At 42.7% G+C, this 15,597-nt stretch overlaps 1 protein-coding gene across 1 annotated transcript in view; it reads left to right on the top strand.

The window, feature by feature from the left end:
• LOC138262462 (ATP-dependent translocase ABCB1-like) overlaps positions 1–15,597 on the top strand; it is a 571,226-nt gene that overhangs the window by 185,418 nt on the left and 370,211 nt on the right. The window contains exons 10-11 of the mRNA XM_069212358.1: positions 5,521–5,724; positions 11,836–12,006. Of these exons, the coding sequence (XP_069068459.1) occupies positions 5,521–5,724; positions 11,836–12,006 (375 nt within the window). The remainder of the gene's footprint in view (positions 1–5,520; positions 5,725–11,835; positions 12,007–15,597) is intronic.

The raw sequence follows: 15,597 nt of genomic DNA, 5'->3' as shown, positions 1-15,597 counted from the left end.
TATTATAACAGAGATACATGTCTTGCTGAAGAAGTAAGCTAAAGAGTTATATTTTACAGCTGTAATTTTTAGTACACTACGTCTTCGAGTGGAGATTCTTCTGGTACAGGGACGTCGCTTTCTTTGCAGTTGAGTACACCCAAGGAATTTTTAGCATCTCCTGGTGAACCAGCTGTACAATGGAAGGAGTGGAAGGAATATTTTTTGAATTACATCGCAAATTTAGAAGATTGCAACGGTTTAATCTCTGCTGACAGAAAAAAAAGGATCTTAATGCACTGTTTAGGTCCTGAAGGTCTTCGTATTTACAATCAACTACAAAAACACGATAGAGGCGATGAAGATGTGTTTCAAAGTGCTATTTTGGATTTAAATGATCATTTTTCTCCTGCTGTTTGCATTGCAGTTACTCGTCACACATTTTCCCACAGGAAACAAGAGAAACACGAGGAAATAGAGAGCTACGTTTCTGCTTTAAAACATTTAGCTAGCTCATGTAGGTTTGCTGGTATACATGATGAACTGGTACGGGACCAGATTGTAATGTATACTAAAAACAAATCTATTCAAGAGAGGTTGTGGATTGAAGGCGAATCCAGTCTAAAGGATATTATTGCTTTAGTGAAGAAAGCAGAATTATCCGAAAGATGTGCGAAAATCACTTTGGCACAGATTAAGAACTCTGAAGAAGTCATTGCCAAAGTTAGTGATCACAAGCACAACAAATGGTCCATAGATAAGCAGGATAATGACTTTAAAAAAGAGAAAAATCAAACTCTTGCAAAGAATCAAAAATCTAACATGCCTGATCGATCCAGAAATTAGTGTTTCCCTTGCGGGAGTTCCTATCATTCTGCAAAATTTGATGGGTGTCCAGCTAAAAATGCTAAATGTTTGGAATGTGGAATTGTAGGCCATTTTGCTAGGGTGTGCAGGAAGAAACAAATGAAGAAGGTGAACAGTAAAGTGGCCTGCATTAAGGAAGTGGTGGAAGACTGTTCTGATGACAGTGATGAAGACGTGAATTATAAACTGAGGGGTCACAAAACTGTGGTTTTGAACATTTCAGGACAAACGTCAAACAAACCCTTGTGTTGGGTATCATTTTGGGGAGTTATGCTGCAAGTGGCAGCAGACTCTGGTTCTCCATACACTATTGTTTCAGAATGCACATGGCAAAAGCATTTTGTACATAGTTCAGGGGAACATTTAGAAACCTCTGACATTTCTCCTGAAAGTTACACTGGTGATAGAATAGATATTATTGGTTTTAGATTGCTGGTATTCAAATTTAAGCAAAGACAAGCAATATGTAAATTATATGTGGCTAAAGATGGTCTGTCGGTATTAGGCTGGAAAGACCAAAAGAAACTGCATATTGTGCTTGATCCTAACAGTGTAGAGCAAGTCTTAGTGATGAAGAAGACACAAAAATATGGGTCACACAAGAGTTTCCAGGAGTGTTCAATGGGCAAGTAGGTCAACTGAAAGGCTTCACACATCAGATTAGACTCAAAAAGGATGCCAAACCAAAAATTCATAGGGTACAGAATATTCCGTTTATTGTCAGGGATGAGGTAAAAAAAAGAGTTGGACAGGTTACAAAATTCACAGATTATAGAACCAGTTGAAGCTTCTGAGTGGGTTTCACCTTTGGTTGTTGCGCGTAAAGCTAATGGCAAAGTGTGTTTGTGTGTGGATTTGAGAGGTTTGAACAATAATATCATAGTAGATGAGTTTCCTTTGCCTCGTATTGATGAGATGTTGTCTGCCACGAGAGATGCTAAATGGTTTTCCACTTTGGACTTGTCGTCTGCTTACCACCAGGTTAGGTTGGACTATCATAGCAGACATCTTACAACGTTTTGTACACCATGGGGTTGTTTTCGTTTCAAACGTATGCCATTTGGTTTGGTGTCGGCGGCTGCCGTCTTTCAAAGGTTGATGGCACAGTTATTTGGACATTTGCCTAATGTTACGTTCTTTCAGGATGATATTTTAGTTATGGGAAGTAGCAAGAAACATCATGATAAGGAATTGAGGAATGTTTTGAACATCTTACAAGGAAAAGGTTTGACCGCAGAGAGCAGTAAATGTAGATTTGCACAGAGAAAAGTAATGTATTTAGGACATGAGATTGATCATGAAGGCATAAGACCTAAAAAAAAGTTGGTGGAAGCTATTAAGAATGCCCCATGCCCCACATCTAAAGATGATTTGAGATCCTTTTTAGGTCTAGCCGAGTTTTATTCGAAATTTGTAGAACATTTTTCAGCTAAAACCTACCAAATGAGACTGTTACTAAAAAACAAAGTGAAATTTGAATGGAATGTAAGTTGTCAGAAGGCTTTTCAGGAAATTAAGAATGCAATTGGGAGTGCTCCAATGTTGCATGGGTACGATCCAAAAGCTTGTTCTATTATCACTACGGATGCGAGTGGTAAGAGCCTTGGTAGTGTATTAACACAGAGTGACAATGTGGGTAAAGAATATGTGGTTGCATTTGCATCCCGTTCTTTGTCTCCCACAGAGGAAAAATACTCTGTAATAGAGAGAGAAACTTTGGCATGTGTATGGGCATTAGAACACTTTTGGAAATTTGCTTGGGGGCAAAAATGCATCACACGGACTGACCATAAGCCCCTTACTAAATTGTTAACTACGGAAGGTTTATGTAGAGCATCTGCGAGAATAGCTAGACTATCTATGAGACTACAAGATGTCTTATATGAAGTGCAGAATGTTCCTGGGGTAAAATATTTTACTGCAGATTTTTTAAGTAGAATGTCCTTACCTTTAAGAGAGCTGGATCAACATCCATGGAATGACTGGTGTGTAGCTGGTGTGTTTGATGAGAATACTTTAAGCTCATTGCAAAAAGAAGAATGGATCATGGAGTATGAGAAAGACGAAGTGTTGAAAGAAGTTAAAAACAAAGTGATGTTTGGCTGGTATAATGACAAGAAAGTCAAAAGCAGTGATATGTTAAGAGCATTTTGGGAAGTGAGAGATGAATTGAGTATTAAAGGTGATTTTGTGTGTAGAGGTGGGAAGATTATTCCTCCCTGTGGTATTAGAAATAAACATATCGCTATTGGACATGAAGGTCATTCAGGAATATCTTGCACCAAAAGAGGAATTAAAGTACTTTATTGGTGGCCAAAAATTGATGTAGAAATTGAGAGATATGTACGTGACTGCATGGAGTGTGAGAATAGTGGCAAAGCTCAAAAGACAGTTAACCCGACAATTTTTTCTTCAAGTTGTCCTAATATACCATGGGAAGAAGTTGCTTTAGACATTATGGCGGTCATTCTGACCCTGGCGGTCAAAGACCGCCAGGGCGGAGGACCGCGGGAGGACCGCCAACAGGCCGGCGGTGCTCCAATGGGGATTCCGACCGCGGCGGTAAAGCCGCGGTCGGACCGGCACCACTGGCGGGCTCCCGCCAGTGTACCGCCGCCCCATTGAATCCTCCAAAGAAGAATGCTATGACATCAGGGGCAGTGGAATGTCGGGGCAGGCTGTGACGAGGGATTGGAATGTTTTCATATGAAAGGTCGGAGTTGTGCCGGTTTGGGGATGGCGAGCGCATGTATCTCTGTCTGTACATTATAACTGGAAATAAACTTTTAAGGAAAGAACAAGAAGAGCCAGTGTACTTACTTCAGAGGTCTTGCTTGATTCAACTTTGTCCTTCAAGACCCAAGTAATTCCTATTGTTGCTATCTGCTTGACCACTAGAAATCTCTGAAAAAGTCCCTAAAATGTCTTCCTCTAGTTGCCGGTTACTGGTTGCCTCCAGAGAGGACTGTGAGAATGACCTGTACTTGTCAATCTCTCACAAGCTGCTTATACTGCTCTAACACATTCAGAACGACACTGCTCATCTTGTATTAAATATTCCATAAAGACGTTCCATCCGAGTAGGCTTAGAATTTCTTCACTGGTCCCAAAATTAAATTTAAAACTCTTTTAAACACACACACAGGTTTTTTACAGAACAGTCCGCCCTATATTAAAAATAAGCTAAAAAATATGTTCCCTCCAGGGTGCGCTGCTCCGCTAACCCTAATTTACTTCATGTCCCAAAAGCGCATAAAGTTAAATCCAGTGGCAGATCTTTCTCTTTTCTTGCACCAACCATTTGAAATTCTCTTCCACCACATCTTCACAGGATTCCTAGTGAAAATATATTTTGAGCCCTGTTGAAAACTTTCTTGTTCCATGAACTTTAGAATCTCTCTCTTTCCTGTTGTGTTTCAGCACCAAGATGCTCCTTCTGAAGAAGCAACTGCACTTTATAAATATAATTTAATTCATTCATTCATTTGTTTTAAATGAAAAATCCCCAGAAATGGGGTCCCCAAGTCCCTTGCTGGCATGAGAAGGGGTGCCACGTGCCCCTCCCCTTATTTTTAAAAAGAGTCCCTGTGGGGTCCAGAGACAAGAGTGGCTCAGAGGGGGGTGCCATACACCCCCTTCCCCTATTAAAAGAATATATGGGGGTCCTGGTTGTGCACCGCATCACCAACAGTAAATTATTTGAAATAAAATTTAATAATAAATGAGCAGCAGCATTATTCAATATTTATTCACAGCTCCTGCTGTGCTCCATAAGGCCCTACAAGGACTTTAAAGTTTATATTTTTTTTAGCTTAGTATTCTAATCCCTTGATGAAGCCAATAGGCTTTCTTTTTCTATTTTGGTGTTGTAGAAGGCCATGCATGACATGGGGCTGGCTGCTCGCAGGTGTAAGTGTGAGTTATGGTTACTTTAGGGCACAAGGTATAGTTACTAGAGATAACTATAACTGGTGAATTTCCGTATTGTTTTAGTTTACAACGTTAACTTTCACCAAATTGTAACATCACTTTAACTTGTATTTTTTCAGTGAAAAATATATATTATATTATATTATATCATATCATATCATATCATATCATATTCCTATGATATATAGAATGTTAGATTTCTCTTTACAATCACATTCTGTGGTGATCAAGGGAGCATCTGTCTCCTGATTTAACACAAATAAGCTACCAAACAGTTAAGACATAGACAGCCAAGGAATCCCAATGTGTACAAATAAAAGCCACTTAGACATTGACATCGAGCAAATATTATTTCTCCCAACTTCAGTAGAAATGTACACTGGGATTAAGAAATCTTATAAAATTAATGTGAGAAGTAGGAGGTAAACTGTTAAATTTTGATAAGACTATTTAAAATAAGTGTTTTCCTACTTGCTGAAGCATTGAAAACATAAAAAGCACTCCACTTTTTCCATTTCACAAATTTAACATACTGGGCGCTAAATGTCCAAACTGGAGATAATAAGTGATAGCTGGTAATCAGTAATGGCAATCCATAAACTGGCAATGATTTGAAATGTATGTCTTAATTAGGAATTTTAAAGAGGCTAACATCTTTATTTTTTGTAGGTGATATCCTTTGTTTTTCTATTGCTATTCAAATAATAATTAACCAATTCAGTGGTTACTGTTGCTATTTTGTAGATTACTCTGGATGGACAAGATCTTCGAACCCTCAATGTGAAATGGTTGAGAGAGAAGATTGGAGTTGTGAGCCAGGAACCTATTCTGTTTGGTACAACAATTGCAGAGAATATTCGATATGGCAGAGAAGATGTAACTGACGCTGAAATTCAGCAGGCTGCCAAAGAAGCCAATGCTTATGACTTCATTGCCAACCTCCCAGAAGTGAGATGCTACATTGTTTGCCATAATATAATGTTGTTTGTATTAGACATGATTACCATAAATGTTTATAATACCTCCTATGGGCATCTACTAGGGGTAGCCGAGGTAGCAGTAGTGAAACTTGACTTACCCTTGGGTACCCGTGGCAGTGTCCTTGCTCTCCCAGGAGAGTAGTGACAAGAACAAAATCTAAACAGGCCTCTAGGGGCCAGATTAACGTGTGCTCTTTAACTTTCAACTAGCTACTCCACAACATTTGGAACGCTCTGGTGGGCCTAATAATGGGATTCTGTTGCCAAACCCTTACAGTCAGTGAGGATCAAAAAATGCTGAGTCACTTCAGCTACCCCAGGTGCGTTTGTAAATCGACATGGTGATATCTAGTCTGTGCATTCTACATTCTTGAAATGAATTGTGAAACTGGGGGGAAAATGACAGGTATACTTTTATTGAATTTAGACATTGTGTAGGATGGATTTATTTTTCCTAATAAAATATAGATGACCCTTAAAAAGCAAGAGAACAAAGTATGGTAGAGTTGTCTAAAATAGAACTCTTATGTAAATCACTATTCCCATAAAGGGAGTATCCTAAATATCCTGCTCTGCTCAGTAAGAGTATCAGCATTCTGAACTGTAACGTACACCACACTAGCTGAAATTACATAATTTTAACAAAAGTTACACCTACACATAGTTCCTATAGAACAATCCAATCATGCTTGAGTAAAAGGATAGCCTTCAGGTCATCGGTTTTCCAGGATCCTCCACAATAAAGCTTCTGCAAGGGTCTTTCAAACTCACATTTATCTGCAACAAAAGGAGACTCAGTAAACCTTCCTGTGCTTTGCAGTTCATTTCTTGGATTCTATGCCAAATATCACATTCCACAATGATTACAATAAAAAGAAAAGTATACAAAAAGTGATGGATGAAATGCTTGAATTAATCTTAGCCACTGGTTATTACTCAGGCTCCATCCCAATCCATTGTTACATTTCACACCATGCCACCTCAGTTTGGACCCAACTATGTGCAAATAAGGCTTGGCCCTGCTCCAATGGGTACAATCTGGCTCCAGCGTCCAAACCAGGCCCTCCTTGAAGCAGAATGCAAGTCACCCAGGACCAATTTCGCCCTTTTAATGGGCTCATCAGCTGGGTATCAGCTGGGTATAGCTTGGTTTCAGCAACACACTGTGTACAGGACCCACGTCTGCCATACCTGTCCCACACAGGGTGGCACACTTAAGTGTACAATAAGTAGTGGCTAAGATGTTTTCAACTATTCTATCCATCACCTTCTTGTTTTTGCATTTGACACCCTAAATTTGCCGGGTATTCCCAGACTTGGGTACCAGGCTCACTGTGCTACTGGAATCAAGCTATCCCTGGATGAAGAGCTCAAATGAGGACAAATCTGATCCTGGATTGTTTGCGTTCCAGTTCAGGGAGGACCTGTCCTGCAGTTCAGGATGGACTGTTCCCATGAGGAGCAGAGCCAAGCCTGATTTGCATATGGTTCGGACCAAACTGAGGTGACATGGTGGGAGAAAAACAATGGATTGGGATACGGCCCAAGAGATTGCAGGTGTCTGAGATTAATTCAACCATTCCATCCACCACCTTCTTGTTTTTGCAGTTGATACCCTAATTGTGTCAGGTATGCCCAGACATGGGTCCCGTGCTCACTGTGCTGAAGATCCCTAATAAGGACAAAACTGATCCAGGGTTTCTTGTGTTCCTGGTCAGGAAGGTCCTGGCCTGGTAGTTTGGAATGGCATGCTACTATTAGGAAGGTTGATATGTCCCTCAGGAAAGTGTATTAGGGTGCCTATCTGGACCTTAGGGCTGGCATTTATGGCACATATGTGGCACAATTTCTGATTTCTGACATTAAGTCCCATTATAGGTCCTTGGATGGCTCTTTGGACTGTTCTGGGTTGCTTGAACATATTAAGCACCAGGTGGAATATCTTTCTGATGTGTCCTTTGACATGGTGGGATCTTCAGCTCTCTCAGATGACAGCTTGTGTGCTGGTTCATCGGAATCTGGTGCTGAAGGATTGGAGAAGTAATGTGACCCAGAAGTCCCCCACCCTCAGGCTGCCCAAAGAAGGAACTGTGTTGTTTGGGGTTGAACTAGAATAGGCTTCACAAGCTGCTCAAAGAGAAGAAGCTTTCCTTATCTTTAAGTCATAGCCAGGAGACAGGCAGCCCTCAAAGTGCAAATCCTCTTTTTGTCTGCTGTCTTGAAGCCAGTTTGTCTGTTCCCACGGGAACCTGCGTTTTGAGGCATGGCTATAGAGTCAAGTTCAGGGAGGTCCCTCCTGCTTCAAGGGTTCCCCTGACTCCCTGGCCCTCCTGTTCTGTGAAAAGGGAAGCTTTCGGTCATGGGATTTGTTCTCTGCTGTGGAAGGCCACTCAGAAAGTCCCTTCTATGGAAAAAGGCAGGGAGTTCTACTCCATTATTTTCCCGGTGGTGCAATCTACAGGAGGCTTACGTCTGTTTTCAGACCTGAAGGCTCTGTGAGGCATGTCCCTTTCAAGATGGAGACGTTGCAGAAGATAACCCTATTGGTGGTCAAGGTTCTTCTGATGTGCACCTTTCATCTGCATGACGCTTATTACCATGTCCCAGTCCATCCACATTCCCTACAGTCTCTGGGGTTCTATGTCCAGGGGACTCATTATCAGTTGTGTGTTCTGCCACTCAACCTTCGGTCAGCTCCAAGGGCGTTTACGAAGGTGGTGGCTCCTCTAGTCACTTTTTCCATCTATAGGGCATTCACCTGTACCCTTACCTGGATGATTGGCTGGTCCACGCTCAGTCGATGAGAAGATGTGTGTGCATCTCTCAGGGCTCATGGTTTTCTCATGAACATGGAGAAGTGTTAGTTGGTCCCCTCTCAGTATCTGACATTTATTGAGGCACAGTTTTGCACTTCCCTTCTGGTCAGTAGGTGGTTTAGCTTGTTGGGCTACATGGCGACTGCTGTTTCTATGGTCCCCTGTGCTCAGTTTCACCTTAGACTGTTTTGGAATCATCTGCTACCCACACTCCAGGAACTTCTATCTGATGGATCTCCATTGGTCCTTTCAAAGCTAGGGAGGTGGACAGTAAAGGACAATCCATCCAAGGGAGTTCCCTTGCAGCCAGATACTCTGCTGGTCCTAACAATGGATGCCAGTGCCTTTTGTTGGGAAGCGACCCTGGGGGCAGGTCTCTGCAGGCTCAGTGGTCTCTTCAGGAGCGGAGATGCTTTTCCAATTGGAGGTCACTGTTGGCAGTCTTTAGGCCTGTCATGGGGTTACATCATCTTTTGGTGGGGCACAACATGGTGGGACGTTCCAACAACCAGGTGACTGCACAGTATCTCAAAAATGGGGGGGTGGGTGGGGATCTACTTCAAGTCTCTCAATGAAGTGGCCCTGCTTTGTTCCAATAAGGGGGGGCGGACCTGGGGGGGTTGGACGCTCTTACAGTTCCCTGGCCGGAGCATCTGTTGTATGCCTTTCCCCGATTGTTCTCATTCCCAGGTTTCTGGCCGGGTTGATGAGTGTTGATAAGGGAATCCAGGGTGATGGTTATAGAGTTACCATTTCGGCCACAGTTCTTTTAGTTTGCAACTCCAAACTCATGGCAGTTCAGGCCCATGGATAATTCCTTGCTCCCCAAGGAAAATTCCGTGCTCCCCTTCTCCTCAGCGGTCAGTTTCCTCTCTCGATCTCCTGTGGCTTCATCCGTCAGTCTGGAAGTTGAAAGGCAGGGGTTGGAGCAAATGGGGATTTCACTCATCACTCACCACTTAGTGATGGCTATTCAGCAGTCCCATAAGCCTTCAATGTTGAAATCTTATATGAGGCGTCAGGCTAGATGTGCTGCAATTTTGTGGGAAAGTTTTGAGAAGAATTTGGCAGTATCTACCTTGCGGGCTCAGCGGGCCCCTATTAAAGTGTCTTCTTGGAGGAACCTGGCCTATGTGGATGATCTGGGGGCCAGGGTGTTGCTTAGCTTCTCTATTTCCCGTCCTTTGGTGAAGACTCTTTTTTCATTTTAGGACTTGCCTCTGGTGTTGAAGGCTCTGATGTCCTGCCCTTTTGAGCCTTTGGAGTTGGCAGACATTAAATTTGTGACGTTCAAGTTGGTTTTCCTAGTGGCTATTACTTCCGCCACGTGGATTGGTGAATCAGGGGCTCTGATGGCCAGGGAACCCTCCCTGTCTTTACCTTTACATAGGGTGGTGCTGCAGCTGGATTCTGCTTTTGTGCCCAAGGTGGCTTCCCAGTTTCAGTTTTTGTCAGGAAGAGACCTTACCTGCCTTGGATGCCAAGTCTGGGGAGATGGAGGGGGGGGGGACTTGGCTTTTGCTTTGATGGACGGGATGGATCGGACCAAGTCTTTTCGGAAGACCAACTCCTTATTTGTGCCCTTTGGGGCCTCCTCTAAGGGGGATATACCTTCATCTTTGCCAATCAACAGATGGATCAAGCAATTGATTGAGCTGACTTATTCTTTGGCTGGCGCTCCTCCACCTGCTAGTGTGGTGACGATGTCCTGGGATGTGTTGAAGGGGGCGTCCATTTCTGAGATTTGCGGGTGGCTACCTGGGCAGCCTCCAATACCTTTGTAAAGCATTATCGTCTCAAGAATGTGTTGGGGGGTGATAGGAATTTTGAGTGGGGAGTGTTGCAGGTCATGAGTTCCTGATTGGTTCTGTAATGCTTTGGTTTGTGTTAATAAATTACGTTTGGGTGCTGCTGCATTGTGTTGTATCCTTTTGTGATGTCATGTTCTTTGTCTATGAAGGTTAGGTTTTCTGGTTTGGGTATTCTCCATTAGTAATAAATCGGAGGAAGCCTGAAGGGACCTGGGAGTAATGTCCTATTACTTACCGATAATCTTCATTACTCCTGGTCCTGTAGTCCTCCTCCCATACATTACATCACACTCTCCCTCCTGAATGGCTGGCCTTCATTTTGGGGGCTTGGTAGCTCAGTACTGCCTTTGGGAGGGATTGGGGGAGGGGATTTCAGCATTCATTTTGTTCTTTTTCTGTTGTGGGGATAGTTGTTATCTACATTAGTAATGCATGTGATGAGGGCTACAGGGAATGGAGTAATGAAGATTATAGGTAAGTAATAGGACATTCATAGCCATTAGAATGGGACTAGAACCAGTCAACGAAAAAGTCAAAATGAATATAAAAAAACATTACAGTTGAAAATATGTGTTTCCTTTATATTCACAGCAATGACAGAATTAACTTGCATCTCACTCAGCATAATACTAACTGCTCAGTGAGACAATATAGATGGAATCCTGGGCTAATCTTCTGAATAATCAAGAAATAATTGTAACTAGATCAGTTTCAAGAGGACACACCAGTTCCCATTTACATTTAAGAAGAGTTATTACGTTTTGTGTTTTTTTGCTTTTTCACATCTAGGTCTGGGTTAAGGTCACGGGAATAACTTTAACTATGTGCATTTTCTCTTCAGTACACACAGCTAGTCATGACAACTGTGTTTGCACTCACTATTTAGTTTCCTTAATTTTGGGATGGTCTCCAGTTTCAAATGTATTGCCACCAATCAAATTATCCAATGTGACTGTTGATCCTGATTCACTCAGTACCTGTGCATCAATGTTCCTCTTGAAATTAGAGGATTTCATTTTCAAAGACCAGATTAAGTCCTGTGTTTTCTAAAGCAACTTGATTGCATTGTGATTACTCTGAAACCTGACTAAAGATTTAAAAATCCATTAGGTGTATTTTTAAAGCAAATAATGTGGTTAAATCTTAAAAATGGACAATCACTAAACCTTAAAATGTAATTAAATGTTTTTAGAAACTGGTGCAAATTCTGGGGCGCTCTTGGTACTGCACAAAGTGATGTTTGCATTGTCCAGACACTTTCTATGATTCACACTTTTTCAATATAACAGACTGTGCTATCATTTTCTCAAAATCATGCTAATGAGAGGGGATTATTCGAGAGCCATGTGTAGTTCAAATATCATTCTCATCTCACAAGTAAGTGATATACAACAATGGTCTCTCAAGAGAAAGCAAAGTAAGCTTACATCATATTTATTCTTTTTTTTTTAGAAGTTTAACACAATGGTTGGTGAAAGAGGGGCTCAACTGAGTGGAGGGCAAAAGCAGAGGATTGCTATTGCTCGTGCCCTAGCAAGAAACCCAAAGATTCTATTGCTGGATGAAGCAACATCTGCTCTGGATACTCAGAGTGAAGCTGTGGTGCAAGAAGCTTTGGATAAGGTAAGCGCACCTTTAGCAATTAAACTGCCATAAACTCATGTGATTAAGTGCTTAACTGACATGATGCGTTTTGTGTGAATGAGCTTTTGTTATATTGCTCTAAGTGGGGGCAATATTAAAAAGGAACCTTTGAATAATGTTTATAGTGATTAGATTATTAATATTCTTATTAACATATTTTGAAGTAGAACCTCTAAACACATTTTAACCTTTCTAAGTGCTAAAAAGATAAATGCTATCACCAACCAATATATCCGTACTTAGCTAAGCAATGTGGTATCTCAAATGGGTAAATAGAAAAGTAAATGTTGTATCAATGTTAACAATTGCCCCAAATGTTTCCATGAGGGATACTCGATTAACTCTAACTAGAATGTCATGGTCTGTAAAAGTGTCTTTCATTGAAAAACAACAGAAATTACATTTATTCACAGAAATTTAGATAGTAACAAGTATATAAATGACTACTCATAGGCATTTCTCTTATGGGAGTCTCAGGGATCATTTATTTTACATCATCTTTGATTTAGCAAAAATCACAAAATGTAGAATATATGCGTATTAAGAAAGAGCAATAGACCCTGAAAAAGAGCGTACCAGAATTTTTGGAAACACATTTAGTGGGGTAGGAATGCAAAGTGTGTTTTTAGTGAATCTTTTCTTGGGTGAGGCTAAAGTGTCAGATGTGTGGTCTGGCAGTGCTTAAATTTGGAAGGCAATTGTAAATATATTTCTTGGATGCAAGAAAAAGATTTGAACTAAATCTTTGATTAAGAATTTGCTTGCCAGAGAAGCCAACCAGGGCGGTGTGAGTAAACAATTTGAGAGATATATGCATACTTTGAATATCGGTAACTGTAAGTTAAAAGACATTTGCAACACAGAAAGACCAGTATTTTAATTTAGTTTGATTTTGGAAATTAAAATGTAAATACAGGTGTTAGAAATGGGGTCTCTAGTTGGCAGAAGTATAAACCCTTGTCCAAGTAGGGACCACAATCCTAGTCAGGGTAAGTCACACACAATCCAAATTAATCTGTGCCCACCCTATGGTAGCTTGGCACCGAGCAGTCAGGCTTAACTTAGAAGGCAATGTGTAAAGTATTTGTGCAATTAATCATACAGTAACGCAGTGAAAACACCACAAAAATACACCACACAGGTTTAGAAAAATAGATAATATTTATCTGAATAAAATAAGATAAAAACGACAAAGATTCAAGAAGCACAAGTTGAAGTAACACATTTGAAAGCTTTAAAAGTCTTAATCATTGGAAATAAACAGTTGCCTCTTTGTTACACACAGTACCCGGTATCCGTCAAAAATAACGACGCACAGAGACCACAGAGGAGGAGATGTGTGGAAAAATAAGGTGTGTGTCGGATTTTTGGGCATGACACAGACGATGCGTTGCTTCTTTCCACGCTGCAAGGGGCTTGCATTTTTTCTTAGCATGCAGTCTTGGTTCCTCACTGAATTGCGGGGACATTTTGATGCCCAGTGATGAAGCTGAGAACATCCTTGACACGCTGGAAGAAGGCATGGGCACTGCTTCAATCCGGTAGACGATGTATTGAATTTTCTGTCGCAAGGGAGTCACTGCATTGAATTTCCACTCGGGAATTCGGGCTGCGTTGTTCTGGTCAGCTATGCAGTGATTTGTCGGTCATAAGGCAGGCTTTGCGTCAATTTTGGCAGGTGGTGCGTCTTTTGATACACAAGGAGTTTCCTGAAGAGATTTAAGGGGTCATAATGAACATGGCGGTAAACACTATCGGCCGCCGTGGCGCCGGTGACCAGAAGACCGCCATTGGCAGTGAACAGAAACCTACCATATAAAGATGCCGTAAACAGAATCTGCCAACATTTCTGCTACCAACAGCCAGGGCCTAGTTGGCGGAAAGGCTGCACATCCTACCCCGCCACCGCCAAGCATACAAATTCCCTGCCCTCCAAATAATGATGCACAAATCACTGCAGCGGTTAGTGAATGCCAAACGACCATTGGCGGTACAGACTGCTAACAGCCAGCAATGGTACCCAATAGCAAGAAAAGCACACATTGGCCAGTTTGAAATCCACACACCTGACACACATCCACAACACCATAAAAACTGGACAGACACACCCAACAATCCTTTGCATCTCCAATAGGATAAGCCAGACGGTAAACACTACACGCAGACACTGAATGCAACATCACACAACTCACACACCCAACCACACAACAGCACCCTCACCAATATCCACACAACACAGCATCCACAACACACATCCTGGCACCCCCTAAGCACCCACGCTTCACAGAAAGGGAGCTAAGAACAATGGTGGATGAGGAACTCAAGATCAAGCCACAAATCTTCGGGACACAGGTCCAGCACACACCCATCGCCAGGAAGATGGAGTTATGGCAGACAATAGTGAACAAGGTCAAAGCAGTGGGAAACCATCCATGCATGAGGGCCAACTTCCGCAAGAGATGGAATGACCTGCGCAGGAAGGTGAGGTCTATGGCATCCAGGCAAAACATTGCTGTACAGAAGACTGAAGGAGGATCCCCACCTACACTCCCCAAATACACAGACTGGGAGGAAAAGGTACTGGCCATCCTGCATCCTGAGGGCCTCACTGGACTCACTGGAGGAATGGACTCGGGTAAGTCAACTACAGTTACCTCATATCTACCACACATCTAATCCATGCACCAGCTCACCCCTCCAACTACCACCAGGATCACATCCCACCCTGGCCTCAATCACAACATCCAGGCACCTTGCATGCCCACAAAACCACCAACAGGCCCACATCCCTCTCCCTGTTCACAGCCACCCACCCCTGAAAGTTATCACAATGGCACTATACCACCCCCAATGCACCACCACATCCCATGCAAAATGTAATGCTAACCCCGCAAAAGGTCCCTGCATGGCCCAACAGGGGACAAAACTGCACAAAATAGGCCAGAGCTGTGCACTCTCATCCGAATTAGTAAATGTAACATACAGGTTCATTCCCCACCACAGGCACCACCACCCATGCCACCCTGATGGAAAGGACAAGGAGCACCAGTGCCCCACATGGAGACAGAGGCACCACTCAGAACACTGGAGAGGGAACTGTGGACACTGAGGAATACCCTGGTCCATCACACAGTCCAGGACAGTCACCCCCAGCAGCCCCACCCAGGACACCACTTACACCCCTACCACCCAGCCACCAACATCTGCACATGCCAAACAACCCCACACCAGTGCATCCAAGTCACAGACTGGTGTAACACAAGTATAGAGGCCACAGTCTCCACCTACCAACAGGCAGGATAATTATGGCCCCAGTGCAAGTGGTACCTCCAGACCTGTGCAGGGGACACAGGCACAGGGGTCTAGGCCCAGTGGGTGGGTATCAGTGGCCCAGGGGGGAGGCCAAAGGATGGATGCTGCAGCCCAGGAGGTGATCTCCGAGGTCCTGGGAGCATGCCACCATACCAGGACAGGATGGGCCAGATCCTGGCCACTCTGGAGCAGAGTCAAAGGCTACAGATATCCCAACATCAAGAGACCATGGAGCAGTGGAAACAACTGAATGCCACC

Source organism: Pleurodeles waltl, chromosome 10 (assembly GCF_031143425.1).
Source record: "Pleurodeles waltl isolate 20211129_DDA chromosome 10, aPleWal1.hap1.20221129, whole genome shotgun sequence".
Lineage (NCBI taxonomy): Eukaryota > Metazoa > Chordata > Amphibia > Caudata > Salamandridae > Pleurodeles > Pleurodeles waltl.
Note: the sequence above shows the minus strand (reverse complement) of the source record. Positions and strands in the feature narration are given on the sequence as shown.